The 18,717-nt window shown below is 50.0% G+C and overlaps 1 protein-coding gene across 1 annotated transcript in view; it reads left to right on the top strand.

The window, feature by feature from the left end:
• Window positions 1–18,717, top strand: part of LOC134615249 (mucin-2-like) — a 215,439-nt gene that overhangs the window by 145,370 nt on the left and 51,352 nt on the right. Inside the window, exon 10 of the mRNA XM_063459735.1 lies at window positions 6,059–6,185. Coding sequence (XP_063315805.1) covers window positions 6,059–6,185 — 127 coding nt within the window. The remainder of the gene's footprint in view (window positions 1–6,058; window positions 6,186–18,717) is intronic.

The following is an 18,717-nucleotide window of genomic DNA, read 5'->3' as shown; positions in this document are numbered from 1 at the left end:
TCACTGAGCAGGCCCTCAATCCCTCTGTTACTGTGTCACTATACCCCACTCCCTCTAACATGTAAGCTCATTGAGCAGGCCCTCAATCCCTCTGTTACTGTGTTACTATACCCCACTCCCTCTAACATGTAAACTCACTGAGCAGGCCCTCAATCCCTCTGTTACTGTCACTATACCCCACTCCCTCTAACATGTAAATTCACTGAGCAGGGCCTCAATCCCTCTGTTACTGTGTCACTATACCCCACTCCCTCTAACATGTAAACTCACTGAGCAGGCCCTCAGTCCCTCTGTTACTGTCACTATACCCCACTCCCTCTAACATGTAAGCTCATTGAGCAGGCCCTCAATCCCTCTGTTACTGTGTCACTATACCCCACTCCCTCTAACATGTAAACTCACTGAGCAGGCCCTCAATCCCTCTGTTACTGTGTCACTATACCCCACTCCCTCTAGCATGTAAACTCACTGAGCAGGACCCTCAACCCCTCTGTTACTGTGTTACTATACCCCACTCCCTCTAACATGTAAACTCACTGAGCAGGGCCCTGAATCCCTCTGTTACTGTGTCACTATACCCCACCCCCTCTAACATGTATACTCACTGAGCAGGCCCTCAATCCCTCTGTTACTGTGTCACTATACCCCACCCCCTCTAACATGTAAACTCACTGAGCAGGCCCTCAATCCCTCTGTTACTGTCACTATACCCCACTCCCTCTAACATGTAAGCTCATTGAGCAGGCCCTCAATCCCTCTGTTACTGTGTCACTATACCCCACTCCCTCTAACATGTAAACTCACTGAGCAGGCCCTCAATCCATCTGTTACTGTGTCACTATACCCCACTCCCTCTAACATGTAAGCTCATTGAGCAGGCCCTCAATCCCTCTGTTACTGTGTCACTATACCCCACTCCCTCTAACATGTAAACTCACTGAGCAGGGCCCTCAATCCCTCTGTTACTGTGTCACTATACCCCACTCCCTCTAACATGTAAACTCACTGAGCAGGGCCCTCAATCCCTCTGTTACTGTGTAACTATACCCCACTCCCTCTAACATGTAAACTCACTGAGCAGGGCCCCCAATCCCTCTGTTACTGTGTCACTATACCCCACTCCCTCTAACATGTAAACTCACTGAGCAGGGCCCTCAATCCCTCTGTTACTGTGTCACTATACCCCACTCCCTCTAACATTTAAGCTCACTGAGCAGGGCCCTCAATCCCTCTGTTACTGTGTCACTATACCCCACTCCATCTAACATGTAAACTCACTGAGCAGGGCCCTCAATCCCTCTGTTACTGTCACTATACCCCACTCCCTCTAACATGTAAACTCACTGAGCAGGGCCCTCAATCCCTCTGTTACTGTGTCACTATACCCCACTCCCTCTAGCATGTAAGCTCACTGAGCAGGCCCTCAATCCCTCTGTTACTGTGTCACTATACCCCACTCCCTCTAACATGTAAACTCACTGAGCAGGCCCTCAGTCCCTCTGTTACTGTCACTATACCCCACTCCCTCTAACATGTAAGCTCATTGAGCAGGCCCTCAATCCCTCTGTTACTGTGTCACTATACCCCACTCCCTCTAACATGTAAACTCACTGAGCAGGCCCTCAATCCCTCTGTTACTGTGTCACTATACCCCACTCCCTCTAACATGTAAGCTCATTGTGCAGGCCCTCAATTCATCTGTTTCTGTGTCACTATACCCCACTCCCTCTAACATGAAAACTCACTGAGCAGGGCCCTCAATCCCTCTGTTACTGTGTCACTATACCCCACTCCCTCTAACATGTAAACTCACTGAGCAGGGCCCTCAATCCCTCTGTTACTGTGTAACTATACCCCACTCCCTCTAACATGTAAACTCACTGAGCAGGCCCTCAATCCCTCTGTTACTGTGTCACTATACCCCACTCCCTCTAACATTTAAGCTCACTGAGCAGGGCCCTCAATCCCTCTGTTACTGTGTCACTATACCCCACTCCCTCTAACATGTAAACTCACTGAGCAGGGCCCTCAATCCCTCTGTTACTGTCACTATACCCCACTCCCTCTAACATGTAAACTCACTGAGCAGGGCCCTCAATCCCTCTGTTACTGTGTCACTATACCCCACTCCCTCTAGCATGTAAGCTCACTGAGCAGGCCCTCAATCCCTCTGTTACTGTGTCACTATACCCCACTCCCTCTAACATGTAAACTCACTGAGCAGGCCCTCAGTCCCTCTGTTACTGTCACTATACCCCACTCCCTCTAACATGTAAGCTCATTGAGCAGGCCCTCAATTCCTCTGTTTCTGTGTCACTTTACCCCACTCCCTCTAACATGTAAACTCACTGAGCAGGGCCCTCAATCCCTCTGTTACTGTGTCACTATACCCCACTCCCTCTAACATGTAAACTCACTGAGCAGGGCCCTCAATCCCTCTGTTACTGTGTCACTATACCCCACTCCCTCTAACATGTAAGCTCATTGAGCAGGCCCTCAATTCCTCTGTTTCTGTGTCACTATACCCCACTCCCTCTAACATGTAAACTCACTGAGCAGGGCCCTCAATCCCTCTGTTACTGTGTCACTATACCCCACTCCCTCTAACATGTAAATTTACTGAGCAGGGCCCTCAATCCCTCTGTTACTGTGTCACTATACCCCACTCCCTCTAACATGTAAGCTCATTGAGCAGGCCCTCAATTCCTCTGTTTCTGTTTCACTATACCCCACTCCCTCTAACATGTAAACTCACTGAGCAGGGCCCTCAATCCCTCTGTTACTGTGTCACTATACCCCACTCCCTCTAACATGTAAACTCACTGAGCAGGCCCTCAATCCCTCTGTTACTGTGTCACTATACCCCACTACCTCTAACATGTAAACTCACTGAGCAGGGCCCTCAATCCCTCTGTTACTGTGTCACTATACCCCACTCCCTCTAACATGTAAGCTCATTGAGCAGGCCCTCAATTCCTCTGTTTCTGTGTCACTATACCCCACTCCCTCTAACATGTAAACTCACTGAGCAGGGCCCTCAATCCCTCTGTTACTGTGTCACTATACCCCACTCCCTCTAACATGTAAACTCACTGAGCAGGGCCCTCAATCCCTCTGTTACTGTGTCACTATACCCCACTCCCTCTAACATGTAAACTCACTGAGCAGGGCCCTCAATCCCTCTGTTACTGTGTCACTATAACCCCCACTCCCTCTAACATGTAAACTCACTGAGCAGGGCCCTCAATCCCTCTGTTATTGTCACTATACCCCACTCCCTCTAACATGTAAACTCACTGAGCAGGCCCTCAATTCCTCTGTTACTGTCACTATACCCCACTCCCTCTAACATGTAAACTCACTGAGCAGGCCCTCAATCCCTCTGTTACTGTGTCACTATACCCCACTACCTCTAACATGTAAACTCACTGAGCAGGGCCCTCAATCCCTCTGTTACTGTGTCACTATACCCCACTCCCTCTAACATGTAAGCTCATTGAGCAGGCCCTCAATTCCTCTGTTTCTGTGTCACTATACCCCACTCCCTCTAACATGTAAACTCACTGAGCAGGGCCCTCAATTCCTCTGTTTCTGTGTCACTATACCCCACTCCCTCTAACATGTAAGCTCACTGAGCAGGCCCTCAATCCCTCTGTTACTGTGTCACTATACCCCACTCCCTCTAACATGTAAACTCACTGAGCAGGGCCCTCAATCCCTCTGTTACTGTCACTATACCCCACTCCCTCTAACATGTAAACTCACTGAGCAGGGCCTCAATCCCTCTGTTACTGTGTCACTATACCCCACTCCCTCTAACATGTAAACTCACTGAGCAGGGCCTCAATCCCTCTGTTACTGTGTCACTATACCCCACTCCCTCTAACATGTAAACTCACTGAGAAGGACCTCAACCCCTCTGTTACTGTGTCACTATACCCCACTCCCTCTAACCTGTAAACTCACTGAGCAGGCCCTCAATCCCTCTGCTACTGTGTCACTATACCCCACTCCCTCTAACATGTAAACTCACTGAGCAGGGCCCTCAATCCCTCTGTTACTGTCACTATACCCCACTCCCTCTAACATGTAAACTCACTGAGCAGGGCCTCAATCCCTCTGTTACTGTGTCACTATACCCCACTCCCTCTAACATGTAAACTCACTGAGCAGGCCCTCAATCCCTCTGTTACTGTGTCACTATACTCCACTCCCTCTAACATGTAAACTCACTGAGCAGGGCCCTCAATCCGTCTGTTACTGTGTCACTATACCCCACTCCCTCTAACATGTAAACTCACTGAGCAGGGCCCTCAATCCCTCTGTTACTGTGTCACTATACCCCACTCCCTCTAGCATGTAAACTCACTGAGCAGGGCCTCAATCCCTCTGTTACTGTGTCACTATACCCCACTCCCTCTAACATGTAAACTCACTGAGCAGTGCCCTCAATCCCTCTGTTACTGTGTCACTATACCCCACTCCCTCTAACATGTAAACTCACTGAGCAGGGCCTCAATCCCTCTGTTACTGTGTCACTATACCCCACTCCCTCTAACATGTAAACTCACTGAGCAGGCCCTCAATCCCTCTGTTACTGTGTCACTATAACCCACTCCCTCTAACATGTAAGCTCACTGAGCAGGGCCCTCAATCCCTCTGTTACTGTCACTATACCCCACTCCCTCTAACATGTAAGCTCACTGAGCAGGCCCTCAATCCCTCTGTTACTGTGTCACTATACCCCACTCCCTCTAACATGTAAACTCACTGAGCAGGGCCCTCAATCCCTCTGTTACTGTCACTATACCCCACTCCCTCTAACATGTAAACTCACTGAGCAGGGCCTCAATCCCTCTGTTACTGTGTCACTATACCCCACTCCCTCTAACATGTAAACTCACTGAGCAGGGCCTCAATCCCTCTGTTACTGTGTCACTATACCCCACTCCCTCTAACATGTAAACTCACTGAGAAGGACCTCAACCCCTCTGTTACTCTGTCACTATACCCCACTCCCTCTAACCTGTAAACTCACTGAGCAGGCCCTCAATCCCTCTGCTACTGTGTCACTATACCCCACTCCCTCTAACATGTAAACTCACTGAGCAGGGCCCTCAATCCCTCTGTTACTGTCACTATACCCCACTCCCTCTAACATGTAAACTCACTGAGCAGGGCCTCAATCCCTCTGTTACTGTGTCACTATACCCCACTCCCTCTAACATGTAAACTCACTGAGCAGGCCCTCAATCCCTCTGTTACTGTGTCACTATACTCCACTCCCTCTAACATGTAAACTCACTGAGCAGGGCCCTCAATCCGTCTGTTACTGTGTCACTATACCCCACTCCCTCTAACATGTAAACTCACTGAGCAGGGCCCTCAATCCCTCTGTTACTGTGTCACTATACCCCACTCCCTCTAGCATGTAAACTCACTGAGCAGGGCCTCAATCCCTCTGTTACTGTGTCACTATACCCCACTCCCTCTAACATGTAAACTCACTGAGCAGTGCCCTCAATCCCTCTGTTACTGTGTCACTATACCCCACTCCCTCTAACATGTAAACTCACTGAGCAGGGCCTCAATCCCTCTGTTACTGTGTCACTATACCCCACTCCCTCTAACATGTAAACTCACTGAGCAGGGCCCTCAATCCCTCTGTTACTGTGTCACTATACCCCACTCCCTCTAACATGTAAACTTACTGAGCAGTGCCCTCAATCCCTCTGTTACTGTGTCACTATACCCCACTCCCTCTAACATGTAAACTCACTGTGCAGGGCCCTCAATCCCTCTGTTACTGTGTCACTATAACCCACTCCCTCTAACATGTAAGCTCACTGAGCAGGGCCCTCAATCCCTCTGTCCCTGTGTGTCCAACTTGTTTGGTTACAACTTCATGTTTGTTGGTCCACCCACTGTAAAGCACTGCAGAATTTGTTGGCACTATATAAATAATAACATAATAATAATAATAATAATGTATGTGTGTATATATATATGTACTGGTGTATTTACTGTTGTGTATATACGCTCTGTTTATCTCCTAAAGGAGGCTGCTGCTCTCATATCTAGTCGGTCCATGCATCCTCGGGAATTCTTCCAACAGCAGGAGCGTTCTGTTTCGTACTCATTCTCACCTCCATCTACTCCAAACTCACCTTCCAGATCTACACCCAGTAAGTTCGGTCTGGCCATTACTTCCTCGTAACTGTCATTAAACAGAAGATGGTCAGCATTAATCAAAGCAATTTGTAGATATATCTATACATTCCAGTGCTGCTGGCAAATAATCCGATGAATTGTTTGTATGGTCAGGAACGGTTAAACTTTTGGTTTTGTGCCTAATTGCAATTTGTACCATATGTGACGATAGAGGGAATCCCAAAAAAAGGAAGAGTGAGAGATTCCAAACTGGTAAATGGAAAAAATAATAATAGTAAAAAAGCTAACTAACTTGGTAAGATATACAACCAGGAACCTCCATGGGGCTGGCTAAGAACAATGTATCAAAGTAAGGATAAACTTTATTGTAATCAGAAAAATAAAACTGTTCTGAAATTCCCAGCTGAGGAGTGGTAGGCAATTACCTCTAAGTATGTGGGTAAATTATCCCTGGGTAATATCCTGGACTGTGCATGCCCTAAAGCAGGCTTCCCCAAACTCCGGCCCTCCAGATGTTGCTGAACTACAACTCCCATGATTCTCAGCCTATCTATTTCATTCATAGAATCATGGGAGTTGTAGTTCAGCAACTTCTGGAGGGATGGAGTTTGGGGAAGCCTGCCCTGTTAAGACACTCGCGGCATAAAGGAGTGAAACCGCCGCTTAGTAGAGCTTTCCCTTTACAGAAATGCAGGCACGGCTGTTTTAGAACTCCAAACTCCCGAACTGGAACCAGGGGAATGCGCCTATCTCCCGAACAGCATACTTAATAATAATCCAAACTCCCGAACTGTATTCCCACGAACTGCTGCTAACAAACAAACCGATATAGCATCCAAGCGGCTTACGTTCCCAGCAGTCAGTCTCTATCCGTGTATAATAAATCCCCCCAATCACGAGACCAAGCTCAATAGTTGAGGGTAAAACAAGAACTGATTTAATGAGGGCTACCTGCCCGGTATTTATGCAGGTCTCCCACCTGGTGGACACTCCCCTAGGGGACCAGATGGAAGACTGGGACATATATTGGACAGTAGCCAATCGCAGTGGCTCAGGTGTAAACACTCCCCTTTACATGAGTAAATCCCTCCTCTCTATCCTAGAGATAATTGGGAAGGAATCTAATTATCTCCAGGGATAGAGGTAAATCGCCATTTTATACATGACTATAAAAATACATAAAAATATATAACTTTGCAAATACCGAATACATGGGCTTTGTGCAACGTATCCCCAGATAGCCTGGATCTGAGTGCATATTTCTACCGAATAGCGCTAAGATCCAATGCGCACAGTTCAATTGCCATGGAGTCAAAGTCTTTCATATGTCTTTCGGTATACGATTGACTCCATGGGATGGCTATCTGGGTTAAGTCCATGCGGATGATCCAAACTCCCGAACGGACCGGTGTTCGTATGCCTCGACGAAAACGAAGGGCGACCGGTAGTTTCAGCGGTGTTCGGTAGATAAAGTGTCACTTTTTAGTTCCATGGAATCTTCGAGGAACACCACTGGTCCTTCGCGTGTTTAAAATGGCCGCCGCATCGTGGTCGGCATACGGACGATGACCACTCTGAATACGGTTAGAATGGAGAGGTGTCTGCGGTTAACCACAACGTTCTAATTGGGGCCAAAAGGTTAACCAGCAGCACACTTCTCCCCTGGGTGGCCGTCCGTTCGGTAGTTTTAATCGGTATCTTCTGAAACACACGAACAGGTGCATACGGACAGGCAATTATACGAAAAAGGGGCAAACAGACGAACCAGCAATATCAGTCTATACAGATGGATCTGTCACACGGCTCCCTCCTTGTGGGACACTCCGGCAGACCCGGCTTGACCCTTTGGCAGGTCAACTTGGGGATGACTGGACTAGGAGGTGGTAGGGATGTCAGTTTGCCGGGACAATCCATCAGCATTCCCGTTCTGCTTACCAGATCGGTAGCTGATGGTGAAGTTATAAGGTTGTAGGGCTAAACTCCACCGTAGCAGTCTACCATTGTCTCCTGAGACCCGGTTAAGCCAGACAAGGGGATTGTGGTCCGTTATAAGGGAAAATTCCTGTCCGTATAAATAGGGGCTAAACTTCTTCAATGCCCAGACTAGGGCTAAACACTCTTTCTCTACTGCCGCATAACTCACTTACCGAGGTAGCAATTTTCTGCTGAGGTATGCAACAGGGTGCTCTCCTCCATCCTCCCCGACTTGGCTCAGCACAGCTCCCAGTCCATACATGGAAGCATCTGTATGAACGAGAAAGCGTTTGTTAGGGACTGGGGCAGCCAAGACAGGGGCATTCACAAGAGCCTGCTTCAGTGCCTGAAACGCGGCCTCACAAGCTGGAGAACACAGGACCTTCTTAGGGAGGTTCTTCTTAGTCAGGTCAGTCAGGGGCTTGGCAATAGTGCTGTAGTCAGGGACAATATGTCGGTAGTACCCTGCCGTCCCCAAGAAGGCTAACACCTGGGTCTTAATGATAGGTGTGGGCCAGTTAGCCACTGCCTCTACCTTGGCTGTCTCCGGTCTCTGGCTCCCACACCCCACTCTGTGACCCAGGTACTGCACTTCAGCCATGCCTAGATGGCACTTCTCTGGCTTCAATGTCAGGCCAGCGGCCCAAATCTTATGCAGCACTACCCCTACATGGACCAGGTGTTCTTCCCAGGACTCACTGTAGATCGCAATGTCATCCAGGTATGCACAAGCAATTCCTGGAATCCATCGAGGAGTCTATCCACCATACGCTGGAAGGTAGCCGGGGCATTTTTCATCCCGAATGGCATGACCTTAAATTGGTACAGGCCAAACGGGGTGACAAATGCCGACTTGGGGATAGCATCCTCGGCCAGGGGAATCTGCCAGGAGCCCTTACACAGGTCTATGGTGGTCAGATAGCGTCCCCTGGCATCGGGTAAGCGTCAGTGGTGGTCCACTCGTTGAGCCGCCTGTAGTCCACACAGAACCGGGTGGTCCCATCTTTCTTAGGCACCAGAACTACAGGCGAGGCCCAAGGGCTATCGGAGTGTTCGATGACCCCAAGCTGCGTCATCTCCTGTATCTCCTTTCACATTCCTTCTCGGACTGCTTCAGGGTTACGGTAGGGGGGCTGTCTCTACCTTATGTACAGCTAGGGTAGTGTAGCCGGGCTCTTGGGAGAACGTTGCCTGCTTCTCCCACAAAAGCTGCTTCACCTGTACCTTCTCTGTGTGGCTTAACCGGTCCCCTAGCTGTACATGCTAGTAAGGTCAGTCTGGGGGTCTCTAGTAAATCAGGAAGAGGTAAGTTCTCAGGGTAATCTGCAGCAGGGGCACACACTGCAGCGACATCCTCCGGTCTCTCCTGATACTCCTTCAGCATGTTCACATGAAAGGATCGCTGGATCGCTGGACTTTATACGGGCCCTGCCAAGATGCTTGCATCTTGGTTTCCTTCACAGGTTTGAGCACCAAGACTTTCTGCCCAACCTGGAAGACCCGCTGTCGGGCACCCCGATCGTACCACCTCTTCTGTCTCCCCTGGGCCGCCTGGAAAGTCTCTCTTACCATCAGAGACAGTTTCTCCATGCGGTCCTGGAGTTACAGGACATATGGTACTATGGGGGTTCCCTCCTGCTCTGTCTCTCCCTCCCAGTGTCCTCTAATGAGATCTAGGGGTCTGCGGACCCTTCTCCCACCGAGTAACTCAAAGGGAGATAACCCAGTAGATTTCTCTGTAGGAAAATAACAGATGAGGCAGGAACCTCTCCCAGTCCCTGCAAGTGTCCGTAAAGGTCCTCAGCATCTGCTTGAGGGTGCCATTAAAGCGCTCACAGAGACTGTTAGTCTGTGGGTGATAAGGTGAGTGTTACAAATTGCTATTTGTAACTGGCCCTTTAAATGAGAAATTGCCCTGCTTCCCCGGATTGTGGAGAAGCATGTTTGCCAGCCTCCTGCCTCATGACTATGGCCCTTGGATGATTGTGCCCCTAAAAATGTATTAACTTTTATTGGGTGTGTATGGCCCTTTAAGAACCGTCTGGGGACATATTGTGACTTTGCTGAACAATGCCCCTTTAAGACTATGTCCCCAGACCTGTAAAATAACTTGCCCCTGGCTCTCTCCCACTTGGTTCAGTAAATGGGGCTTACTGAACCAAGTACCACACAGGCGGACCACCCAGAAGTTAAAGTGTGCAGGCAATTTACCTCCCAGGCTGTGAGGTTACTGCAGGTTAATTGCCGACCGCTGGGTGGCCGCCATTCGGCTGCCGAACACGTGGCGGCGGCCATTTTAGTCATTCGAATGCGGTCAGCGGTGTATGCTAAAGATTCTGTGGAACTAAAATCGGCTACACATTTTGCCGAACACCGCTGACCCTTACCTTCTCCCATACGGAACTTGCAGCTCCAGAGACTAAGTCCCGTTCGAAATGGGACTTAGTCGTTTTTTCGCATGAAATTGACCGACCGCACAGCCCAAATCTATGGAACTGTTTTGGGCAGGAAATTGTGCTTGCGGTCGGTCATAAAGGACTTCCAGCTAACTTTTGATCCACTGGAGGGATTTGGCTGATTTTTGGAAGTGTTTGTGGCGAAACCAACCTCGCCACTGGGCCCTGGAGAAGCCTGTTTGCTAGCCTCCTACCTGCTGACTATGGCCCCTGGGTTATTTGGGGCATATTGTACTTTATATTGCTGCTACTGGCCCTTTTAAAATCATCGATGGACATATTGGGACTTTTTGGGATTGTGGCGAAACCGACCTCGCCACGTGTCCTTGGAGGGGGCTGATTGCCCGCCTCTTGCCTTTGGACTATGGACCAGACTTTATGGGAATGTGATACCCCAGATAGCTATACCATGGAGCCTATTCATATAATGAAAGACTATGGGAAAGACTTTAGCTCCATGGCAATTGTACTGTGTGAGTAGGATCTGCGCGCTATTCGGTAGTTTTGTGCGCGCAGATCCCAGCTATCTGGGGATAGGTGAAATGTCTGTGTGTTATGTGTAAAAGGTGAATTTATGTATTTTAAAGTGTTTGACTGTCTTTGTGTCCCCATGTGCTTAATGGAGTCTGTGTCTGTGCTGGGAGATAATTGAATTACTTCTCCAGCACAGAGAAGGCCCTGTAAACCTGGAAAGCTAGGGGTTTTAAAAGATACTTTACTAACTTTTGAACCCCTGGTCTGATCCATGCCATTTTTTAATATGTTGTTCCCCTGAATGGATTGATTGTGGATATGTATTTTTTATGTGAATGTGATGTATGGTTTTGAAGTTACAGATATTGTGTAAAAGTTATGTTTTAAACTGTATAATAAGTGGATTATCTCTCAGGCTAAGGGGAGGGGATGTGTGGGTTGTGCCATATCTCGGATTGGTTATTTTATGCCTCCCCCTGGGTGTGGCCTGTATGTGTGAGATGGAAATAAAAGCCAGGCTGGATGAGCCAGTCCAGAGTTCCTGTTTTACCCTCAAAGTGATGTGTCGTCTCATTATTGGGGGGAAGGATTTATTGAGTGCTGTTCCAGTTGACTGCTAGGAGTACAAGCCTATTCGTATGGTTCCTATTCAATGGTCTACAGCATTCATATGCTTGGGAGAATTTAAAAGGTTTCTCGGATTCGGTGATTGTGGTGTCTGCCAGAGTGCTTGGAGTCCTCAGGAAGCGCTAGGAGCATCCATTAACGGAGGTACCCGGTCGGGGTGCCAGGCGATCCGTTACATTGGTGGCAAGCGGTGGGATGGCGTCCTAGTGTGAGGTAAAGCAGCTCGGAGACATAGTTCGTTTGGAGTTACAAAGTAAGGGTAACGCTAGTATTCCTACAGCACCCCTGGTCACAGCAAACATGACCTATCGCTTTGAGGGCGACGCGTACCGGGACGAGGTCATGAGACGATTAACCAGATATGGCCCGAATCCTTCAATAGAGGCGGTTATGGCAACCGTGCGCAAGTTGGATGCGGAGAATCGAGCGGCATGGGAATGTGAGTGCCGATTGCGGAGATTGGGCCTGTGGCCAATTGGTCTCTCTGCCCAGCGGCAGTGTGAGTTACAGGGAGCTGAAGGTGTCGTCCTTCCTCCCCAGCGGCAGTCTACGGTTCAGGGAGAGGAGCCTGTTATTCCCTCTCCCCAGCGGCAGCACAGCTCACCAAGGGGAGATAGTAAGCCCCTCACCAGCGCAGATGGGACCGTGGTCTCTGCGGCCCAGCTACAGGGAGCGGAAGGGGCCGTCCTTGCTCCCCAGCGGCAGTCTACGGTTCAGGGAGAGGAGCCTGTTATTCCCTCTCCCCAGCGGCAGCGCAGCTCACCAAGGGGAGACAGTAAGCCCCTCACCAGCGCAGATGGGACCGTGGTCTCTGGGCCCAAGTTACAGGGAGCTGAAGGGGCCGTCCTCCCTCCCCAGCGGCAGTGGGATTTGTTGGGAATTGGGAGCCCAGTCTCCATTCCCCAGCAGCAGAGTGTCCAGCAGGGAAGAGAGAGCCCAGTCTCCTTTCCCCAGCAGCAGGACACTGTATTGGGAGTAGAGACAGTCGGTCTCCCTCCACAGAGTATAGAAGTATGTAGGGGAGAGGAGCTTGCTACCACCTCTCCCCAGCTGCGGATCAGTAAAGTGCAGGGAGAGGAGAGCAGCGTCCTCCCTCCCCAGCGGCAGGCTGAGTTACAGGGGGCAGAGGTAGTTGGTCCTACCCTCCAGCAGCAGCGTGATTTATTGGGAATTGGGAGCCCAGTCTCCATTCCCCAGCGGCAGGCTGAGTTACAGCGGGCAGAGGTAGTTGGTCCTACCCCCCAGCAGCAGCGTGATTTTTTGGGAATAGAGAGCCCAGTCTCCTTTCCCCAGCAGCAGGACACTGCATTGGGAGGAGAGACAGTCGGTCTCCCTCCACAAAGACTGAAAGGATGCGTGGGAGAGGAGATTGTTACCACCTCTCCCCAGCGGCAGAGTGTTCTAATGGGAGAGGAGCTGGTTACCACCTCTCCCCAGCGGCAGCTTAATGTACCAGGGGGAGACTGTAAGCCCCACAACTGTGCAGATGGGACTGTGGTCTCTGCACCTACAGCACAGGGTGTAAGGACAGTCAGTCCTGTCCCCCAGCAACAAGGCTGCTTAGCCAAAGGGGAGACAGCCGGTCTCCCCCTCCAACAGCGGAGCTATGTATCCAAAGGGGAGACAGTCGGTCTCCAGCAGCAGAGCTGTGCAGCTAAAGAGGAGACAGTCGGTCTCCAGCAACCAGGCTCCAACCAGACTACTCCCGTGGTAGTGCTGGCACCAGGACAGAGTACCGCTGGTCTCTGCCCCCTCAGCAACCCACCAAGGCAGCCTACCAGTCCCCCACACAGCCGTGGTAAGGCACCTGGACATGGACAAGATTCTCCCTTACCCAGGTGTAGTAACCATTTATTGCGGGTGGGCTGTACTGCTGTTTCTTTCTTGTGGGTGGGCTGCTGGACTAACAAGGGCACTGACCGGCAAGAGGTCAGGTACCCTGTTAGTCTGTTTGGAAAAGGGGAGAAATGTGGCGAAACCAACCTCGCCACTGGGCCCTGGAGAAGCCTGTTTGCTAGCCTCCTACCTGCTGACTATGGCCCCTGGGTTATTTGGGGCATATTGTACTTTATATTGCTGCTACTGGCCCTTTTAAAATCATCGATGGACATATTGGGACTTTTTGGGATTGTGGCGAAACCGACCTCGCCACGTGTCCTTGGAGGGGGCTGATTGCCCGCCTCTTGCCTTTGGACTATGGACCAGACTTTATGGGAATGTGATACCCCAGATAGCTATACCATGGAGCCTATTCATATAATGAAAGACTATGGGAAAGACTTTAGCTCCATGGCAATTGTACTGTGTGAGTAGGATCTGCGCGCTATTCGGTAGTTTTGTGCGTGCAGATCCCAGCTATCTGGGGATAGGTGAAATGTCTGTGTGTTATGTGTAAAAGGTGAATTTATGTATTTTAAAGTGTTTGACTGTCTTTGTGTCCCCATGTGCTTAATTGAGTCTGTGTCTGTGCTGGGAGATAATTGAATTACTTCTCCAGCACAGAGAAGGCCCTGTAAACCTGGAAAGCTAGGGGTTTTAAAAGATACTTTACTAACTTTTGAACCCCTGGTCTGATCCATGCCATTTTTTAATATGTTGTTCCCCTGAATGGATTGATTGTGGATATGTATTTTTTATGTGAATGTGATGTATGGTTTTGAAGTTACAGATATTGTGTAAAAGTTATGTTTTAAACTGTATAATAAGTGGATTATCTCTCAGGCTAAGGGGAGGGGATGTGTGGGTTGTGCTATATCTCGGATTGGTTATTTTATGCCTCCCCCTGGGTGTGGCCTGTATGTGTGAGATGGAAATAAAAGCCAGGCTGGATGAGCCAGTCCAGAGTTCCTGTTTTACCCTCAAAGTGATGTGTCGTCTCATAATTGGGGGGAAGGATTTATTGAGTGCTGTTCCAGTTGACTGCTAGGAGTACAAGCCTATTCGTATGGTTCCTATTCAATGGTCTACAGCATTCATATGCTTGGGAGAATTTAAAAGGTTTCTCGGATTCGGTGATTGTGGTGTCTGCCAGAGTGCTTGGAGTCCTCAGGAAGCGCTAGGAGCATCCATTAACGGAGGTACCCGGTCGGGGTGCCAGGCGATCCGTTACAGTGTTTATGTTTGATGTATGCTGAGTCTGAATATGTAACTTTTATTGAAATTGAATGTATGGTTTTAAAGTTACAGTGTGTATGTGAAAACTGTATTTTTATTGTATGTAATAATTGGTTTAACTGTTTATCTGAGGGGAGGGAACCTGTGGGCTGTACTATGCTGTTATTGGTTAATTTCATCCTCCCCCTGGGAGTGTCCTGCGTGTACCTTATCCTAATAAAAAGCAGGCTGGGTGTTCCAGTCTTCAGACCTCTTCTGACCCTCAATACGTAGCCGTGTCTCGTTATTGGAGGGAACTGCTATATCACACTGGGGATTGCTATGCGCTGCATATTCCCCTGAGCTCTTAATCACTTAGCTCTTGTAAGAGCTTGTTCCGGATACGCTCTCCTGGAGGAGAGGTCTTCCCCACACGGTCCTGGAGGACAGAAGCCGATCCAGGGTGGAAGGAAGACGGCGCGGCTCCAGTTAAGCTACGGCGGTTGTGGAGCCTGCGGTGGTTGTGGTGTCGTCTGCAGTGCTTGGAGTCCTCTGAGAGCGCTAGGAGCATCCATCAACGGAGGGTACTCGGTCGGAGTACACGGAGCTCCGTTACAGTGAGATAAGCAACGGTTTGATGCCACACACCTTCCACAGCTGCTGGGTGAGCACAGCGGTGAACTGAGTTCCCTGGTCGGAGAGAATCTCCTTAGGAAACCAGGGCATCAGCAACCGTCTCTGCCTCTATAGTAGACAGCGCTACTGCCTCTGGATAACAAGTGGCATAGTCCACCACGGTGAGAATATACTTCTTACCTGATGGACTAGCCCTGGCCAGTGGACCCACAATGTCAACGGCTATGCGGGAAAAGGGTTCCCCAATAATAGGCATAGACATAAGTCTTAACACTGACCCTTCAGCCTGCTTCCTTGAGCTTCTGGCAAAGATATCTCTAATGAGACAGAAGGGTTAATAAGTATAGGGGTGGGGGCGGAGCCGAACCAGCTAACTGAACAGTCGCATGCGGTGTGAGCTCCTGCGGGGAAAGTCTGAAAACTGTGTACAACCTCACCCTAACAGATGGAAATTAACCACAACCGGGCTCAATACACAGAGGAAGTGCCCACGAACCTGTCGGTACCATTTCTGGCGCCGTACCTGCACGAGAACCGCTGCATCAACATGAGGCCTAGCGGAGGCATGGGGGTCGGTCGGCCGCCTTCCCGCCATACGCCGACCGCAGCGAGTGTAAAAAACCAACTCACCCCCCCCCCCCCTATGGACCGACGGGGGATATCTCGGTCCCCACTAGCCTGGGTGCTCCAACCTCCGCACCAAGCAACTGGCACCCTGTGGCGAAACCGACCCCGCCACGTGTTCTTGGAGGGGGCAATTGTAACGGACCGTTTCACTTACAAGAGGATAAAACCCAGTTTAGGCGATAATCCCCTTTCCAGATGCACAGGCAGCTACTGCAAACGCCATTCTCCCGACTGGAGATACACGAACACTGAATCCGAGAAACCTTTTAAATTCTCCCAAGCATATGAATGCTGTAGACCATTGAATAGGAACCATACGAATAGGCTTGTACTCCTAGCAGTCAACTGGAACAGCATGCAATAAATCCTTCCCCCCAATAATGAGATGACACATCACTTTGAGGGTAAAACAGGAACTCTGGACTGGCTCATCCAGCCTGGCTTTTATTTCCAACTCACACATACAGGCCACACCCAGGGGGAGGCATAAAAGAACCAATGACATAGATGTTAACTCCCACACATCCCCTTCCCTTAGTGTGACACATAATCCCATTATGCATACAGTGTAAAATATACTTTCACACAACTTTCATAACTTTAAAACCATACATCACATTCACATAAAAATACATATTCACAATCAATCCATTCAGGGGAACAACATATTAAAAAATGGCATGAATCCGACCAGGGGTTCAAAAGTTACTAAAAGTATCTTTTGTTCCTTTCTGGCTGGCAGAAAAACATCCCCACAATGCACCCTGGTTTCCTCCCTTCTGCCCTGGAGTTAATTGGAGAAGTAATCCAATTATCCAGGACTAGAGGCAGACTCCATTAACCACATGGTTGCAAAACGACATAAAACACTTTAAAATACATAAAGTCACATTTACACATAACACACAGACATTTCACCTATCCCCAGATAGCTGGGATCTGCACGCACAAAACTACAGAATAGCGCGCAGATCCTACTCACACAGTACAATTGCCATGGAGCTAAAGTCTTTCCCATAGTCTTTCATTATATGAATAGGCTCCATGGTATGGCTATCTGGGGTATCACATTCCCATAAAGTCTGGTCCATAGTCCAAAGGCAAGAGGCGGGCAATCAGCCCCCTCCAAGGACACGTGGCGAGGTCGGTTTCGCCACACTTCTCCCCTTTACCCCCCAGACTAACAGGGTACTTGACCTCCTGCCGGTCAGTGCCCTTGTTAGTCCAGCAGCCCACCCACAAGACAGAAACAGCAGTACAGCCCACCCACAAGAAACCATTACTACACCTGGGTAAGGGAGAATCTTGTCCATGTCCAGGTGCCTTACCACGGCTGTGTGGGGGACTGGTAGGCTGCCTTGGTGGGTTGCTGAGGGTGCAGAGACCAGCGGTACTCTGTCCTGGTGCCAGCACTACCCCGGGAGTAGCCTGGTTGGAGCCTGGTTGCTGGAGACTGACTGTCTCCCCTTTAGGTGCACATCTCGGCTGTCAAAGGGAGAGGCCGACTGTCTCCCCTTTGGATACATCACTCTGAGGCTGGGGGACAGGACCGACCGTCCCTACCCCTTGTGCTGTAAGTGCAGAGACTACGGTCCCATCTGCACAGTTGTGGGGCTTAACATCTCCCCTCGGTGGGTTAGGCTGCCGTGGGAGAGAGGGTGTAACCAGCTCCTCTCTCTGGATGGTAAACTGCCGCGGGGGAGAAAGGATGGCACCATCAGCTCCCTGGGGTACACACTGCCGCTGGGGAGGGAGGACGCTGCTCTCCTCTCCCTTCACTTCACACTGCCTTCCTGGCACATCACTTTGCTGCTGGGGGGCAGGAACAACAACCTCTGCCCCCTGTAACTCAGCCTGCCACTGGGGAGGAAGGACGACACCTTCATCTCCCTGGGGTACACACTGCCGCTGGGGAGGATGGACGACACCATCAGCTCCCGGAGACACACACTGCCGCTGGGGAGGGAGGACGCTGCTCTCCTCTCCCTTTACTTCACACTGCCTTCCTGGCATATCACTTTTCTGCTGGGGGGCAGGAACAACAACCTCTGCCCCCTGTAACTCAGCCTGCCGCTGGGGATCTGGGCCTGCTGCCCACCATCCCGTTGGGCCCGGTGGAGAGACCTCGGTCCCATCTCCACCTGCCTGTTGTGGTTCCTCACAGGACCAATCTTGTTGGTTCCTCTGCGTCATTCGCAGCATGAGGTACGCCTGTAAATCGTCGTAGACCCGGGATGCCATCTGCTCCGCTCGGGCTGGTGAGAATAGAGCCATCCTGCTCCTATATTCCCTGATAAACTCGGATTCCTCCTCCTCCCTCGGAGGTGCTGTAGCAGCTGCGACTCTGTCTCCTTCCATTTTCCTGATTTCCTTTGTAGATAGGGTCGCTGTACGGATACTAGCGTTGCCCTCAATTTGTAATCCAGAAATGGTGTTGTCTGTAGCTGTCCCTCTGGTTGTAGGAACGATCCCGCCGCTTGCCACCAATTGTAACGGACCGTTTCACACACAAGAGGATAAAACCCAGTTTAGGCGATAATCCCCTTTACAGATGCACAGGCAGCTACTGCAAACGCCATTCTCCCGACTGGAGATACACGAACACTGAATCCGAGAAACCTTTTAAATTCTCCCAAGCATATGAATGCTGTAGACCATT

Source organism: Pelobates fuscus, chromosome 6, assembly GCF_036172605.1.
Source record: "Pelobates fuscus isolate aPelFus1 chromosome 6, aPelFus1.pri, whole genome shotgun sequence".
NCBI classification, from domain to species: domain Eukaryota; kingdom Metazoa; phylum Chordata; class Amphibia; order Anura; family Pelobatidae; genus Pelobates; species Pelobates fuscus.
Note: the sequence above shows the minus strand (reverse complement) of the source record. Positions and strands in the feature narration are given on the sequence as shown.